This window comes from Peromyscus eremicus, chromosome 11 (genome assembly GCF_949786415.1).
Source record: "Peromyscus eremicus chromosome 11, PerEre_H2_v1, whole genome shotgun sequence".
Classification (NCBI taxonomy): domain Eukaryota; kingdom Metazoa; phylum Chordata; class Mammalia; order Rodentia; family Cricetidae; genus Peromyscus; species Peromyscus eremicus.
In genome coordinates, this window is record NC_081427.1 from 25,509,460 (window position 1) to 25,526,744 (window position 17,285).

At 45.7% G+C, this 17,285-nt stretch overlaps 1 protein-coding gene across 1 annotated transcript in view; it reads right to left on the bottom strand.

Annotated features, from left to right (window-relative positions):
* The window catches only part of Mtmr12 (myotubularin related protein 12), a 69,374-nt gene that overhangs the window by 8,114 nt on the left and 43,975 nt on the right, over positions 1-17,285 (bottom strand). Inside the window, exons 8-13 of the mRNA XM_059276099.1 lie at positions 13,516-13,591; positions 7,783-7,889; positions 6,905-7,029; positions 5,316-5,394; positions 4,023-4,093; positions 1,350-1,522 (exon numbers count right to left, since the gene is read on the bottom strand). Of these exons, the coding sequence (XP_059132082.1) occupies positions 1,350-1,522; positions 4,023-4,093; positions 5,316-5,394; positions 6,905-7,029; positions 7,783-7,889; positions 13,516-13,591 (631 nt within the window). The remainder of the gene's footprint in view (positions 1-1,349; positions 1,523-4,022; positions 4,094-5,315; positions 5,395-6,904; positions 7,030-7,782; positions 7,890-13,515; positions 13,592-17,285) is intronic.

Below are 17,285 nucleotides of genomic sequence, written 5' to 3' on the forward strand. Positions count from 1 at the left end.
TACATCTTTCCAAACAGTATCACCTCTCTCTGCCTATCAAAGTATGGGAATCGCACTAGCCTTTCAACCTACTTCCTCTAAGTCCCTTCCAAGACTGAGAGATGGTGGTTTCTCTTAAGTTTGATAACATAAAGAAGAGCACAGGTGTGGCCTGAAAGAACCAGCTGGCATGGTGACAGAAGCCTGAGTCTCTCCAGGAACCCGTCAAGTCCCGAGGAGCAGAAGCCACAGGCTCTCTATTCACAGGGCATGCTGTGCCAAGCCGTTCTGCATCACAGACATGCTGATTAGAGATCTAGAATAAGAAAAGCCACAATTCACACTACTAGCATGTGTTCATTCTGTAGATGATTTAACTAAATAAAGTTGGGTCCATTTTTCCTTTCACTAGTTATCAAAGAGAACCAATAAGTTTGCATCGATGTTGCCTATAAAAGCACACTGCAACCTGGAGATGAACTAAACGTTAACTCAGGCTGGGGCTGGGGCTCTGTTGATAGAGCGCTTGCTTGTCTAGCATACTCCACGGCCTGGGGTCCATCTCCAGCACCGCATAAAACTGGTGTGGTGGGTTATGCCTACAACCCCAGTGCCTGGAAGGTGGGCGCAGAGGATTAAACTTCAAGTTCATCCTTAGCTGTATAATGAGTTTGAGACCAGCCTGGGACACGTAAGACCTTGTCTAAAATCAACTCACAAGAACACATAAAACAACACTCTGATCTGAGAGGTTAGCCATTCATCTACAGAGAAGCAAGCAGGGTGTGGTAGTGCATGCACATAATCCCAGCTACTTGGGATGATGACATGGAAGGCTGAGTGCAAAGCCAACCTGGGCAGTATAACCAAGCCCCCACGCCCAAACAACACAGCAAAGACACCCCAACCAACAGAAGAGGCTGTGACTCAGGCCACACTTCTCCCAGCACTACAGAGGCTCTAGCACTCGATGGCAGCAAACAAGGAAACTTCACTGTGAAGTATATTGTCTGTGGCAAATTTATACACTACACATCACTAACTACAAAGTTTAATTTTCAAGATTTGAGGATTCTTTCTTCCTGAGTTATTCTGTAAATAAGTGTTACAAAACTGGTATTTCTCCTAGTATGAAATGTATATACAGCCTTACTCTACATGAGTTAGAAGACTTTGAATACACTTATTGATATCCTTGCAGCCCTGGGAAGGATTTCCACATTGTTTAAAGCATTCAAGTCATCCGAGACAAGCTGACCAGTTTGCGGATGTCTGTGAAGTACGCACTTCGACAAGCCTACATCTGAGGACAGTGACCAGATGAGAGGGAGTCTCTCTCCCCGGTGACAGTCTGCAGGAGGGGCACTCACCTCCTCTTTGTCGCTCTGGCGGAGATGATTACAGCGATCCAAGAAAGAGTGGCAACCCATGACCCACTCCTTTTGAATGAGGCTCTGGAACCCAGTCCTGGTTCGACAGTGGGGGTCCATCATCACTTGCACCAGAGAGGAGAGGAGGCAGCAGAGGTCAGATGCGTTCTCTTCTAGAATGGTCCAGCAGCAGCACCAAGGAAGAGGATAGGGTGTTACAAAGAGACAGTGCTCTCATCCACACAGCTAAAAGCAGGGTTCCCAACACCAAGGTCTGCTGTGACTTCCTACAGAAACGGGCCAACTTGGGAGAGAGAAACTACTTCTGCCTTGTTAGGGCGGGTTCCGGCACACAGTGGTGCTAAGCAGGGACCTGCTCACTGAACAAACACGGCCCTGAAAAATCCACTTTCAGCACCTGGCACCCACAGGCACCATAGAAGAGGAGCCACACTGATGCACCAATGGCTGCCTGACTGTAGATGAAGTCTACTTCCCTTCTCTCCTGGGGAGAAAGCCGAGTCTCCGCTCACTGCTCCAGATTCAGCCTCTTCACGTCAGACCCTTTTTTCACTCCCTGTCCCTCACGGGCTGCTTTGTGCCAACTGACCATTTCAGTCACAGGGCTCTTCCTGCTCTGTCTGAGGAACACAAAGGCGCCTGCTTCTCCTTGCCAAGCCTACAGGAGGAATTCTCCTTGGTACTGCTCCGTGTGCCCGCCTGGAGTGCACTCCACAAACCCGCACTGCTGACGTAGAGCAGAGGCAAACACACAGCCACAGCCACGCATTCTTCTTAGAGTGTGAAGACACTAAAGCCAGGCCGACATTTCCCATGGCTTCATCTCTGTTCCCCACTTCCAAAAAGGCACAATTCGTATTGCTTTTTAGAAATGTCCTCAAGGAAGATGGTGGCTGTATCCTCAGGGTCAGAGAATTAGACCTATACCCACACTATGCGCACTCTCTTCCTGTGTCCTAGAATTACAATGCACTGAAGCTCAGGTTTACACTCATCTATAGCTAACATGAAGGAACTATATGGGGTTGACAGAGACAGATCTGTGTGTGTGTGTGTGTGTGTGTGTGTGTGTATGCATGTGTTTGAAGGTGCATGCGGAGGCCAGCCCAGAGGACAATCTTGTGTGTTGTATCTTGGGTGCCATCTACCTTTTTCCCTACCTGGAAGACAGGGTCTCTCACTGGCCTGCAGTTCAGGAGTGGGCTAGCCTTCCTGTCCAGTGAGTGCCCGTGGTCCTGTCTCCTCCCTGGGGTTACAAGCATATGCTACCATGCCCGCCTCCCATTCTTAATGAAGGTTCTAGAGATCTAACTTGGTGTGTCCAAGGCTGTCTGCCGTCTAGTGCTATCTATCAGTCTCTGACAGTGCCGTCTGGAAGACAATCTTCCTCTTCATCTGAAGGTGCTGATGGGACACCTCTGGGGACAGCAGTGAGGGCTTGAAAGTGACACTGCAGAGGACAGACAGCTCGAAAGCCCCGAGGGGTGAGAGACATCTGGCTTCATCAGAGCCGGATTGGCACGGCACAGCTCTGTAATTGGTGGATCTGGTTCTGGGCTCTCCCCCCTCTCAGATCTCATCCCTCTTTATTAGCTATTCAGAATTCAGATCATACTCTACTTGTGTCTTTACAAAATAGTCTTAAGGTAATGCTCCCATTAGTCTGTAAATGTCTGGAAGGAAAAGCATAGAGTTCGGTGTACGGAAGGTGCTCAAGGAGAGCATTCAATGCTCAGCTGGTGAGCTAGCACCAGGTGGTCCAGAAACCATAAGAAGGAACATCTTCCAATGTGCTCTTAGGAGCTACAGTAAGAGAAGCATCACAGAAGTGATAAACACCAGGGGTAGACTCCAGGAGACACTCTACTCAATGTGTAGCATCCTCTACAAAGTAAGTCAGGATGGAGACACATCTGTAGTTCCAGATACTTGTGAGGCTGAAGCAGGAGGATCACTTAAGCCAGGAATTTGAAGGCAGCCTGGGCAACACAGTGACACCCCCGCCCCCTCCCCGAAAACAAACGGAAATAGGATCTAAAGAGCAGGTAAGGCTTCAGCTCCTGTGTAAGCCCTCACAACAGCACTCTGTGCTGCAGGTGGTTTACGGAGCTTTTCCAGACTGCGTGACACTGTCCCGGAGCACAGCAAATCCCCACTGAGGACAGGAAAGGCACAGTCCAGCACTGCACTTCCCGTGGCAACTGCACAGAGCTGCCTGCACACAGGCAGACAGTAAAACCCAAGCATCTGCAGGGCTCCTGTGTAAAAGGGCATCCTACCCAAAGACTGCCGGGTAAAGGCACCGAGCAATCCCTTCTCAGGTCTGCCAGGTTCCACGTGAAAGGATTTTGTTTGAAACCATAACAGTGAAATTTAAGGCAAAGGATTACAAGCTAAGGAAAAGGAAAAGAGAGGAGAGGAAACAAATCGGCTCCATAAGTTAGATATACAAAAGCTGACTCTTAGCCCGGCAGTGGTGGCCCACACCTTTAATCCAGCAGAGGCAGGCAGACCTCAGTGAGTTCGAGGTCAGCCTGGTCTATGAATTGAGATGTTGCCCAGAAAAACTCTGTCTCAAAAAACCAAGGGTGGAGGGGTGTGGGGGGGAAGCTGACTCTCAGTGAATGAAAACCACCCCGTGTGCTTTATTACCCAAGAGGAGGACATTCGTGTTCTGTGCTTCCAGGCATTCCGTAATCTCTATCGCTTTCTTCAGGCAGCGTCTAAACATGGGAGAGATGAGAACAGAAGTGTTAGCTCTTGAGTTTGCTGCTGTAGACAAGTGGAGGGGCAGCTGGAATTGCTCTTCAGTTTTCTTTGTGTTTCTTCATGCTAAAAGGCTAGAAAGGGGGAATAATCACTATGTACTGATACTCATCTGACCATGAAAAACTAATTATGGATACTCAAGAGTACACACATACACACTAAAGGGATAGAAGAAGTATCTCAGCCGCCCACACCTCCACATGCACTGTGGCATTGTTCATGCTAGTCAAAACATGGAGGCAACCTAAGAGTTCACTAACAAATAGAGTACAAATTTATGTGTGCACACATGTGCATGTTGGAATATTATTCAGCAGTACAAACGAAGGACACTCTACCATTGCAGCAATATGGAAAATCCTAGCACTTGGGAACTGAGACTAGCCTGGACTACAAAGAGACCTGATCTTAAAAAAAAAAAAAAAAAAAAAAAGGTAAATGAATACAGAAGAGAACAGCTAAGGTTGGATGGGAACAAGGTTGGTTGGTTGTTTCCTCAGGCGTGGCACAGGGTGAGCTAGTCTCTGGCCCACATCTGTTTTGTACCTGCCTTTACTGTGTCCTTTAGTAAACAGCAACAGAGAGGAGCTATGGGTTATCAAAGGCAATATAACTTTTCTGAGACTCAATTCTAAACCAAAATGATGCACTGACATTAACAGTGATTTTTCTAAAAAATAATTTTAAATAGGTACAAGCAAGAAACACATAAAGTTCAGGATAACATTTGTGAGAAATCAGTGTCCTCTCCACTGGGAGGCCAGCACTGCCACCTCTGTTAGTTCTGAATGGTCCCAGCTTTTCCTGTAGTCTCAGCATGCCTTGCTTATAGAGTGCACTTCTTTGTAAGCAGAGAGAGCATTGGACAATTCTTATCAAATGTACAAAGAAATGATAAACAGAAAACATAAAATGCAGCCCAACCCAGCGGGCAGTGGTGACACACACCTTTAATCCCAGCACTAGGGAGGAAGAGGCAGGCGGATCTCGGATCCTGAGTTCCAGAACAGCCAGGCCTACAAAGAGAAACCCTGGGGGAGAGGGTGCAGCCCAACCCTGAACCAAACATATGATCTCAGAATAAATAACTGTGACAGACTAGGTGTCTGTCAATTCCTCCACAATTCAAAATTAGAAAACTGTACAATCCATGTGAAAAACAATGGGTTAAAATACCTGATTATATCAAGCCAGCTGCTGCTTTCTAAGAGAGAAAACCACTTTATATCTGTGTCCCAAAATTCCGTACTGTTATCTGAAAACAGGAAAAAAATGGGAGACTTCAAGTTATTGTCCACAGCCATGCCTGCCACAGTACACCCACGATGCCCCCAAGCTGTACAGCTCAGGGGTTCCAAGTGAATGAAGAAACCACAACTGAGAATCCCAGTCCTGGGTCAGAGAGTAAAATCATCTACTTCAAATCTCCCTTACAATGTGTACCCCACTTTGGTTAGCAGTATACAATGGTGTTACCGCTTCTTTAAGTGAAAACAGCTTTCTGGATCAGCCATCTTTATCATGATACCAGCATAATTAGTATATGCAATGAAAATTCAGTGTCAGCTGAACAAATCCTAAAATAGTAAAGAATGTGCTAGGCTAAGGAGTCAAAGTTAGGAAAAGCTGTCTCTAAACATGACAGAAGAAAAGGCTGGTTTAAGAATGGGAAGAATTCAGCTGGGCATGGTGGCATTCGCCTTTAACCCCAGCACTCCAGAGGCAGACTCATCTCTGAGTTTGAGGCCAGCCTGGTCTACAGAGTGAGTTCTAGGACAGCCAGGGCTACATACAGAGAAACCCTGTGTCTCAAAAAAAACAAAACTGGGGAAAAAACAAAAAAAAAAAACAACAAAAACCAACTTCAGCAGGCTACCAAGTGTGACTGAGTCTGTCAGGTTTCCAGTTGTCACTCAGGCTGGGAGGGAGGACAAATGTGGCGGGGGTTGGCATGCTGGCCTGACCCTTCGGGACCCACCCTGCATCCTGATGTAAATCCTCCTTTGAGGAAAAACCACTCCCTTCTTCCTCTCCCCCTTCCTCCTTTTCTTGCCATGAGGTGTGCACGCCTCAGCTTTCCCTCTCTCCCTCTTTCTCTCTCTCTCCTCTCTCTCTCTCTCTCTCTGAGAGAGATAGGTGTGTGTGTGTGTGTGTGTGTGTGTAAACTCTCCCCGTGGATGCTGTGTCTGCATGGTATGAGTAAGCATGCACCGCCGCCTCCCGCCACATCTGCCACCCACTCACCTTATCATTACAGGGATGGGGTGGGGTGGGGTGGTAGCTGGAGTGGTTGGAATGCTTTTACATTTATTAACAAAATTGTTTTGCATTGTAAGAAACTACATGCCCAGTGAGGGCTAAAACAAATTAAAGTATTCCCAGTTTGGGAGAAAAGTCCATCAGGGAAAAGCAACAAATCAGTCACATTATAAATGCTTATGAAGGCTCCAGGTACTCCATGGTTCAAAACCTTAGAGAGGAGCCAAGACGTCCACCATGGAGCCTGGCACGCTGGGGAGGGAGAAAGGAAGGAGATGGCTATGTATCTATGTGACCATTGCAACGGAAGCCATGGGAAAACCTGGAGAGCTGGGCAGGAGCAGTAAATATGACAGCGGTAGCTGGCGCCCTGGACTTCTGCCTACAGCCTGACACTGCTTGTCAATGACCCTGGGCTGAGAGCCCCCTGCACACCACCATTAGCTTTCACGTGATCCACGAGGTGTGGCTTTCCCCATTTGACAGAAAGAGTCCGCCGTTCTTACCTATCAGAAACAGCTGCTTAAATTTACAGTATGCATTCTGGATTTCCTGCAGCGACAGGAAGTTGCTTGATAAGTCTTCAGTTTTAACAATTTCATAAGGTGGCCTGTGGATGGTCTTGTAAATTCTAGGTGTCAAAAAGCAACGTGAGGTTAGAAGAGCCAACAGGAATGTGAATAGCTTGTCTGTCCTGAGCACTTGGCACACAGTCTGTTTTCAGAGCCCTCACCTCATTGAATCCTCGCTCACAGAGCCAGTGCATGGATGTGGAAATGGAGGTCGTGGTTGGGTCAAAGCAAGTGAATTACATAACCTACTCCTTGTGTTGTTCAAGCTGTCGACTTTATCCAATGTATCTTGGAGGGGCTGGAGAGACGGCTCACTAGTGAAGAGAACCGCCTATTCTTCTGGAGCAGCTGGGTTCAGCCCAGAGAGGCTCACAGTTATCTATAATCCCAGTCCCAGGGAACAGGCACAAGTGGAGCCCAGACAACAAACACCCACACACATCAAAATAAACAAATAAAGAGATTTAAACTTACCGAGAAACGTCTACTCCATTTAATAATGGGACAGTACAGTGACGCACCCCATGACCTAGACTTGACAGCTGTTAACACTATAGCCACCATACCCTCCCCCACCCCCGCCCAATACGTCTGTGAATCTCTGAAAACAGCGCAGTTGACCTTCCTAAGGATTACGCTGTACTGGTTTTCTGTGAGGTCATTAAAATGAGTGCTATTACTCGTATTCCTCCAACAGAAAGCTACCAGCAGGTAAGCAGAACGGACACACTAGGAAGAACTATACTTACTACCTGCTCCTCATAGACCAGGAGCTAAATGGACCCAGAACAAAGTGTAGAACGAGTACTGACCCATCCAAGAAGCTCTTCTGGATTTGCAGAGCACCATCATCCTGTTCTTTGGGCAGTGCTGACATTTTCAAAAGGGCGCTTCCATTGTGGCAGGACCAACACCAGATCTTCAGAGAGGAAAGGAAAGTGTTTGTCAGAATACTCAAAATCTAACAGGGAGCAGAGGAGCTTAGCATTTCCGTTCAGACAGAAAAGTCTGTAACTTCAAAACAAACTGGCTGGGTACAGTCAATGACCAAGATTTAGACTTAAAAAACAAAAGAAAGAGAGAAAACGGGACCAGGCAGTCAGATTCGGGTTTGCTCACAGTCTAACATCCATCCCTTGGCTTTTGAGCTGGTGACTTAATGGTGACAGCAGCACCGTTACCGTTACTTCTAGGAGGACAGCAACCACCACGGCAGTGCAGCTCTGCAGCCCAGGCATTTTACATGAACTAAACTCACTCAATTCTCACGGTCACTTCGTGTGATAAGAATGATTAGTAGCCCCATTCCAGCAAGGAACTGAAGCTCAGAGAGCCCAGAGGACTTCCTTCCCATGTAGGACAGTGGCTACTGTCTGACTCTACAGGCCACGCTCTACCGGATGGCAGATGGGCAGCTCAGTTCCCACCAGCAGAGGGAGCACCCCCAGGAAGAGCTGACTTCTTGACAGGGAATCTGAAACTCACAGAGGGCAGGCACTGACAGGGTTGTGAGACAAGATGACCGAGGTCTGTTCTACCTCACAGCTCTTCGAAGGCGAGGCAGAATGCGGGAGACAGTAGGAAGAATGGGCTTGGAGGAACAACAAGGGGAGTGATGAGTGACTGTGAAGGACAGGCTTAGGTGGGTGCCTGGACGTTCTTTCCTGGATACTGCTTTGGTTAACTGGGCATGATCTGAGGCTATGGGTTCTGTAGCGGCTACGTGTCTAGCCCTTGCTTTGCTGACCACACTATCAGCCTTGGCTGGAAAGAAATTTGAGGGGCATTGTCAGCAAGCTGGTTCAGCAGATAAAGATACTTGCAGCCAAGCCTGACAATCTGAGTTCAATTCCCAGAACTCACATGATGGATGGAAGGAAGAACCCAGAGATGTACAAGTCATCTTCTGACCCATGCATACACAGTAAATAATCAATGGATGGATGGATGGATGGATGGATGGATGGATGAAATGCCATTTTTCCTCTTACTGAACACCACTTCAGCATTAACTGCCATGAACAAACTATGCCTTGGATAAGCGAGCAGCTGCCTGGGCAGGAGCTAAAGGCCTGCAGATCAATCCAGAGCTGCTCTGCACTCCAGAGAACAGGAAGAACTGTCCTGGGTTCAGGGGAGATAGTGGAGTTGACAGTGGGTACACTGGATGCCTAGGCCTCCAATGCATCACCATACAGCATCCAGGAGACTTGTGAACGTGGGACTATGAGTTCAGGGGAGAGGACTGTCATCCTGGACATGGGAAGTGATGTCAGCTAGAGCGAGGGTCGAGAACTACTCTAGCATCTGCCCCTAAAGAGCGACTCCTTTTGTAGGCCAGGCACACTTGTAATTCATATGAGGCAGCAGTATTCAGACACTGGGGAAAACTGAGGTGCCCTTTGTTTCTTACTCCATCCTCCAGTGCGACAGGAAGAACCATGGACAAACAACCACAGACTTCTATGCCTGCTGCCAAAGGTAGAGAGTAATATTTTGAATACTTAAGCAGCCACACCCACTAGCAGGTCAGCTCACTTGAATGCAGATGGAGGACACTCTTAGTCATAACTGGATGACAGTATTCAAGAGATGAAATGCTCCTAATCATTTTAACTGCTTAGATAGGGCAAAAAGGGCAGGTCTTGGGGGATATACAGCTGTTGGGACATACGTAATAATAACCTTTAATCAGAGTGTCTCATCTCATCTGAGGCACAAAGGAACAACTATCACCCTTTATTTCAGAGTAAATCAATACAAGCAACTTAGCCAAGTGGCAAGGATCAGAATGACCTCACAAGTCGTACAGGTGACCAACGAGGAATTAGCCAGGGACAAGCAGAAGAGAGGCTAGTAGTTCCGGGACCGAGCACCTGCCGAGCATGGCAGCATGGTGAGGCCCTGGATCTGAGCCCAGCACCAAGCAAAGGAAGAGAGGCTCAGGCAGAGGGGAGGAGAGGAGACTGTCTGCTCTGTGTCCTGTGATACAGACATGTCAGTTCCATCCTGTGTGCTCTCTTACTGCTGTCCGTGTACACCCCACTAAAGAGTTTGGAACATAACTGTGGAAGACTCAGGAACATGCCTTTCTAAAGCTCCTAACAATGTTGCTGGCTCTTCACCCATTTCTTAGGAGAACGCTTTCTATGTCCCAGCCCCAAGGCCTGGTGAGAACATGCTGTATCTTAATTTCCCATGTGGAAGGGATGGAGAAGAGGCCTGAAGCCTATCTCCACATGTGTAGTTAATCCTCCTTTTTTTCTTCCCACCGCCCACACCACACCCTCTTCTATGTTTCTCCACGGAAGGCTGGAGCTAGGAACCCTCACGGTCATCCCTCTCAAGCAAGGTGCTTTCCGAGTGTACTAGGCACTGTCCTGAGGCCCAGACCCTTGTGGGTGGCCTGCATATCATAACCATTTCCACTGTGGTGCCATACGCACTGGCGGCACAGTAGCCGTGGTCAGGGAACCTGTGGTGGTTCAGCACCAGTCCAGGCACAAGCACTTGTTAACACAGCTTGTTAATAAGTTACCACTAGTAGGAAAACAGTCCAATTCCCCCGAGAATGTCCTTGAACAGAAGGTGAAAAATGACAAGTGATGGCTCCGTGGGTAAAGTGCTCGTTGCGAAAGCCTGATGACCAGAGTTTAATCCCCACATCACGAGCAGGTGGAAAGAGACAATCAACTCCACAAAGCTGTCCTCCGAGCTCCACACATATGTCCTTGATCCCCACTAATAAGACAATCTTCTAAATGGTCCATTTTACAATCTTAACTGTGATACATCATAAAGTGTCTGTCCTCCTGAGTTGAGTGCCTCTCCAAACATTGTGCGTAGACTTTGCAGGACTAGCTCTTATAATACTGGAAGGAGCTAGGCCAGCTGCCATGGCAGAGAAGTAGCAACCAGTCCGTCTGGCTGGGATGCCTACAGACCACACCTGAGCGGCCCAGAAGACACTGATGCAGCTGTGGCACTCTGAACGCATGGGCAGCCAGCAGGCTATCTAAATGACTTGTATTCTCAATACCCAGCCTTACGTCCATAGATAAGTGTAACTCTCACCCCCTCATCAGAGAAGCCTCTTTTCACAGCAGATGATGACTGTAGCAGATCCACAGCTTGTCAAATGCAGAAAACAAGTGGAAGAAACCCAGGGTGCCCAACCCTAACGGATACATTTACAAAGGGGAAAGTTTTTAACTAGAGGATCAGGACACCTGCTGGGAAATGGCTGCACCCATGAAACCTCAATAGTACGGTTAGTTGAGTGAAAAAGACCTGCATAATGAGAATACCAGCTGGCATGCCGATGTACATGGGCCTAGATGAAGAGCTGTGGGCAATCAATGGCGCTGAGAAAGGGGAATCAGTCTTCTCCAAGGATGATCCTCACTGGTTATCTAATTCCATGGGCTCAGCCATCAACACATGTACATACAAACGCGTGTGTGTGTGTGTGTGTGTGTGTGTGTGTGTGTGTGTGTGTGTATGTATACACATATATGCATACACATATGTAACAACAATAATTAAAGAGGTCATGAATGAGGAGTACAGAAGAACATGGGAAGAGGAGAGAGGGAAGAGGGAAGAGGGAAATGATGTAAGTACACTGCTCTTGCATGAAATCTCAAAAAAATTAAAATTCTAAAATAATTTAAAAAGTGAATACAGTGAGTTTATCATTTCATAGAAGCAATTTATAAAATGTTGCCAATGACAAAAAAATTAAGCTTTAGAGCAAAAAATTAGAACTGTGGAAAACCTGACGTTACTTGAACGGCTTCCTATTTTCACTCTTCTTGTAAGATGATGGTATTGGTGGGTCAGTATTTAGATGTATAATTCCAAATGTGTGACAGGACAAAACATTCTCTAAATCCTATTCAAAGTGTAAGAGGGACCGGGGGACTTTAATAACAGGTCCTTGTGTTTTCAAATTCCTTACTGTTGCTAACCTTTGTGAAACTGTCACAGACCATGTTCTGGTGCACTGTCAGATAACAGTATTCTCAGTCTAGCTACTAACTATGCCTTCCTTTCCAAAGACACATGCCTGAAGGCGGAGTTTCTCTGTGTTCTTTAACTGATCCCCAGCATACCACAACAGACTAAATAAGAGAATCCAGCTGGCTTCTATTTCCAAAATGCTAAATAGTGCTGTTCCATTTTATTATTTTGGATGGTTATTTTCCAGAAAAGTATGTTACTTATGCTAACATATGCTACTTAAATTTTTCATTAAAATTCAGTTTGAAAAAAAAATTTAACAGGATCTCACTCTATAGCCTATACTGTCCTCAAACTCATAGCAAGCCTCCTGCCTCAGCCTCCTGAGTGTAGGGATTACAGGGATGAGCTATCATACCCTGTTTCAACTGGAATTTCTTTCTTTCTTTTTTCTTTTCTTTTTTTTTCTGTTTTGGTTTTTTTGAGACAGTGTTTCTCTGTATAGTCCTGACTGTCCAGAAACTTACTTTGTAGACCAGGCTGGCCTTGAACTCACAGAGATCCGCCTGCCTCTGCCTCCTGAGTGCTGGGATTAAAGGCGTGAGCCATCACTGCCCAGCCTCAACTGGAACTTCTAATACTACACAACCCACATAAACAACAACTTTATAGACTCATTAATTTTAAGAGTGTAAAGGGAAGTATGTGAATTGCAGATATCAATTGAAGGCTAAAAACTGGTAGAACGTGATCCAGCTATACCAAAGACACATGTTTTGAAACTCTCCGACTTAGCTATGTCTAGTTGGGGATCAGAAAAACTCACATAGAAATCTGTATTTCTGGCTTCCTCTGAAGAAATTCAGCCAACAGTGTTATAGGCTGGTGCCGAAGAGCTGCCCTCCTAGGCCAGGCAGAGCGACTTTGCCTCTCTGCAAGGGCCATACTTATTACCTGCCCATCCTCCATGGGCTCTGGGTGTGTGGTGGAGCTTCACCACATTGGCTCACATTGAAGATTCTTCTGGCAAACCAGCCTGTGTACTGCACAGTACTGCCTTGTAATTCTCATTTCTCACTAAAGTCCCACACGGTGGGTAACTCCCAGCCAACAATTAGAAATAGGGGTGTCATCTAGTCTTGCTTTATCTGATCAGACATACTAAATATGGCTCCTATCCTATTCTGTGAAAATCAAGGTGTGCTGCATGTTGTCTCTAGCAAAAAACTCAACATGCTCTTATCAACATAACAGAGCTGGCCAAAATAAATGAAATTCCACTATGTGTAGTGTCAGCTCAGGTCCAAATCAGGTTTAAATGTGAAAGCAGGTGGGCCTATTCTCCTCATGAAGCTTTTCAATGTCTCTGCTAAAACTCTAAGAGCATTTGTGACAACTTTAGACTTGTCCCGGTGAGCCTCGTGTTCAGGAGACTGCTCTCGGGAGTCCCTGTGGCATTTCCAGATTGCTCTTAGGCCACAGACAGACCCTGGAGCACCAGAGCCGAGGGCTTTACAAGGACCACTGCTAGGATGGCTGAGAGCTGCTGATGTCCCCTCTCCCAGGGTCCCCGGTGCACTTACTGGTATGCCATGGCCCTGAAAACGCTTCACATCCTCTTCAAGAAGGGGAGTGGGGACAACAAAGTACGCTGGCAACCTAGAAGAAAGAGGTGGCACCAACTGTAACCAAGTCTTTTTCTGTCCCACCAGCCAGTTCCCAAATAATGACACAGAGACTTTTTGTTAATTATGAAAGCTCGGCCTTTAGCTCTTATAACCTAAATTAATCCACTGATATTAATCAATGTTCTATCACATGGGGTTACTACTTGTACATCCTGTTTCCTCTCCATATCTCCTGGCTTCTCCTTCATGCTTAGATTCCTCCTCCTCTTTCTTTTTCTCCTCAGAAATCCTGCCTATACCTCCTGCCTAGCTATTGGCTGTTCAGCTTTTTATTACATCAATCACAGCAATATATCTTCACATAAGAGATGTAAAGTTTATATGGTTGAGAAACATAAAAGCTTAAGTTGTTTATCTAAAAAGATGTTTTAGATCTAAAAAGATATTTTTAGAATGGTAATACAAGTTATGATAAAGAGTGATTTAGGTATAAAACTTTGGACTATTATCACTAAGGTTAAATAATAGAGCAGTTTCTCTGAATTTGTCAAATACAAATAGACTGGACATTGTGAATGTAATTCCTACTGTAATTCTTACCCTATGTTAGAGTTAGAATTCTTTACTATGTTAGAGTCAAGACCTTTCCTTCTTAAGCTGGGTGATGGTGGCACAATGTCTTTAATCCCAGCACTCGGGAGGCAGAGGCAGGTGGATCTCTGTGAGCTCAAGGCCAGCCTGGTCTACAGAGCCAGTTCCAGGACAGCTAGGGCTGTTACACAGAGAAACCCCGCCTCGAAAAAACAAACAAACAAACAAATAACAACAAAAACCTTTCCTTTTTATTTAGACAAAAAGGGAAATGTTGTGGGATATTTGTATACTGTGTGAAGATGTATTTGCTGTGATTGGTGTAATAAAAAGCTGATGGCCAATAGCGAGGCAGGAGGTACAGGTGGGACTTCTGAGTAGAGAGAGAAGATAGAGATTATTTAGGTGCATGAGAGATGCCAGAGGACAAGGAAGAAGCAAGATGGGCAGTATGTGACAGAACATAGATTAATAGAAATGGGTTATTAAGTCATAAGAGCTAGTTAAAAACAAGCTTAAGCTAAGGCCAAGCTTTCATAATTAATAAAGAAGTCTCAATGTTGGGAGCTGTTGATGGGACAGGAAAAGACTCATTACAATCAGCTTTCAGTTCGACGCTTAATTCACAAAATACGAAAGGGACATCAGGGAATTCGAGGAAGTAACAATGAGCTACAAAAGGACCACACTTCCCTGTTAAGAACCCAGAGATGAACTGCCACCCCTGGGTTGGTGACAAGTACTCTGAGCAAACAGATTAGGAATCCGGATTCAAACCCTAGTTCTGCCTACGGCTCTGCACAGCCCTGCCTCTGCTGACAAGGAAGGTAAATTGTTCTGCCTTTCCGGGTCTTGTGTCTTCCTCTACAAAATGAAGGAGACGAGGGATGTGGGTCCAGCTCTGCAACAGAGCCCTTGCCTAGCATGCACAAGGCCCTTGGTTTGATCTTCAGCACTGAAAGAGGCAGAGATTGGAAAATGTGATATCTAAAAGTATATGAAGTCCAAAATCTCATCGAACAGTAACAACATAAACACCTGTGTTGCTCGTAATTAAACTAATATGAAAATCAGTAACCATGATGACTGCAGTCCACTTTATCACATACTCTGAGATGGGTATGGTGACAGACGCCTTTAATCCTAGTACTTGGGAGACCAGATCTCAGTGAGTTTAAGGCCAGCCTGGTCTATGTAGTGGGTTCCAAGACAGACAGAACTACATAGAAATACTCTCTCAAAACAACAACAAGAAACATTTGAGGAGTGCTCCGTGTCAGACATTGCTCTAATCCCTCAAATGGATGATTCACTGACTCCAACACCACGATCAGATACGTAGTATGATTACTGTCAACTGTAGGACATGGGGAAGCTAGATTTTTTCAGAGGGATCAGAAACACATGGGCACACTGGCTCCTCCGTCAACAGACCCCTCCCGATGGAGCTGTAAACACCTCCCTCAAAGAGTTGGAAATAGAGCACCTGAGACCTTAGAAGGCGCCTGTGCAGCTAAGCTACAATGGAAGCAACCAGACGGTGTCTGCAGACACACTGCAGGCCTGACCTCAATCTGACAACCATCAAGTCATGGAAAAGATACATTTCAGAAAAGGGAACTTTTTATGTGTACATGTGTGTGCCTGAGCGTATGTCTGTGCACCATGTCCATGCAAGTGACCTCAAAAGCCAGAAGTGGGTGTTGGACTCTTTGGAATTGGAGGTACAGACCATTGTGAGCCACCATGTGGGTGCTGGGAACCAAACTTCAGTCCTCTGCAAGAGCAGAAAGTAGTCTTATCTACTGGCTATCTCCCTAGCCCCATGGAAAGATGGCTCTTTAAAGCAAGGAGATCAAAACACAAATGATTGCTCCATCAATCAATCCACAGGAGGTGGACCAACATACTAAACATCACCAGGGGGTGTGGTCATTGAACTCCACACGATTGGAAACAATTAACAAATAGCTTGATTTCTTCAAGAAAAAGATGAGGGTTTGAGAATCCACACATAAAGTAACTTAAGAAACCCATTAAGATATAGTAAAATGCTACTCTGAATATTTATTATCAGTAAGATTAAAAAGATGAAAGAGAGCCGGGCAGTGATGGCACATGCCTTTAATCCCAGCACTCAAGAGACAGAGGCAGAGGTTGGCAGAGGCCAGCCTGGTCTACAGAGTGAATTCCAGGACAGCCAGGGCTATATAGAGAAACCCTGTTTCAAAAAAAAAAAAAAAGGATGAAAGAGAAATTTTTCAAAAATGAGTCAAGAACTGGTGGCACATGCCTATAATCTTAGCTGTTGGGTGGCCAGCCTGGGATATATGGTGAAACCCTGTCTCAAAACAGATATACACATAAAACAACTTCCCTCTACCCCCAAGCCAAACCAAGTCATGAGGAAATTTTAAATACTAACTAGATGTCAAAGAAATAGTGTGAGGCTAGGCATGACACATTCTTTTAATCCCAGAATTTGGGAGGCAGAGGTAGGCGGATCTCTGAGTTTGAGGTCAGCCTGATCCTTTTAGCAAGTTCCAGGCAAGTGTTTCAAAGGAAGATCCCGTCTCAAAAAACAAAAACCAACAAAAAAGTAGTGTGAATTTGAAAAGCATGATAATGGTTTCATGCTGTGTTTATTAAAAAAAAATCTCAGTCCTTTGTTCTTTGCAATATATACTAAACATAAATGAGATGAGCTTTGAAATTCATTTCCAAGCAATCAAAAGGGAGGCGAGTAGGTGGGGTATAGAGAAGACAGGATTAGCTATGAATAAGTCATTGTTACACCTGGGTAATGGATAAAAGGAAGTTTGACATACATTGTTTTCCTATAATGCTTCAGAATTTGTATAATCAACCTTACGGCTCATTTGAAAGATTCATTTGTGCGTGTGCCTGTCTCATCTGGGTGCTGGTGGCCACAAGAGGAGGGGGTTCGATTCCCTGGGGCTAGAGTGATAGGCACTTGTTAGCAGTCAGACACACAGGCACAGGTCACTAAGTTGGGGTCCCTCTAGAAGAGCAGGAAGTGCTCCTAACTCCCAAGTCACCTCTCCAGCCCCTTACAAACAATTTGAAAAGGACAAAGATCCGATGAGATTGTGATGTACAGCCAGGTCTGTGAA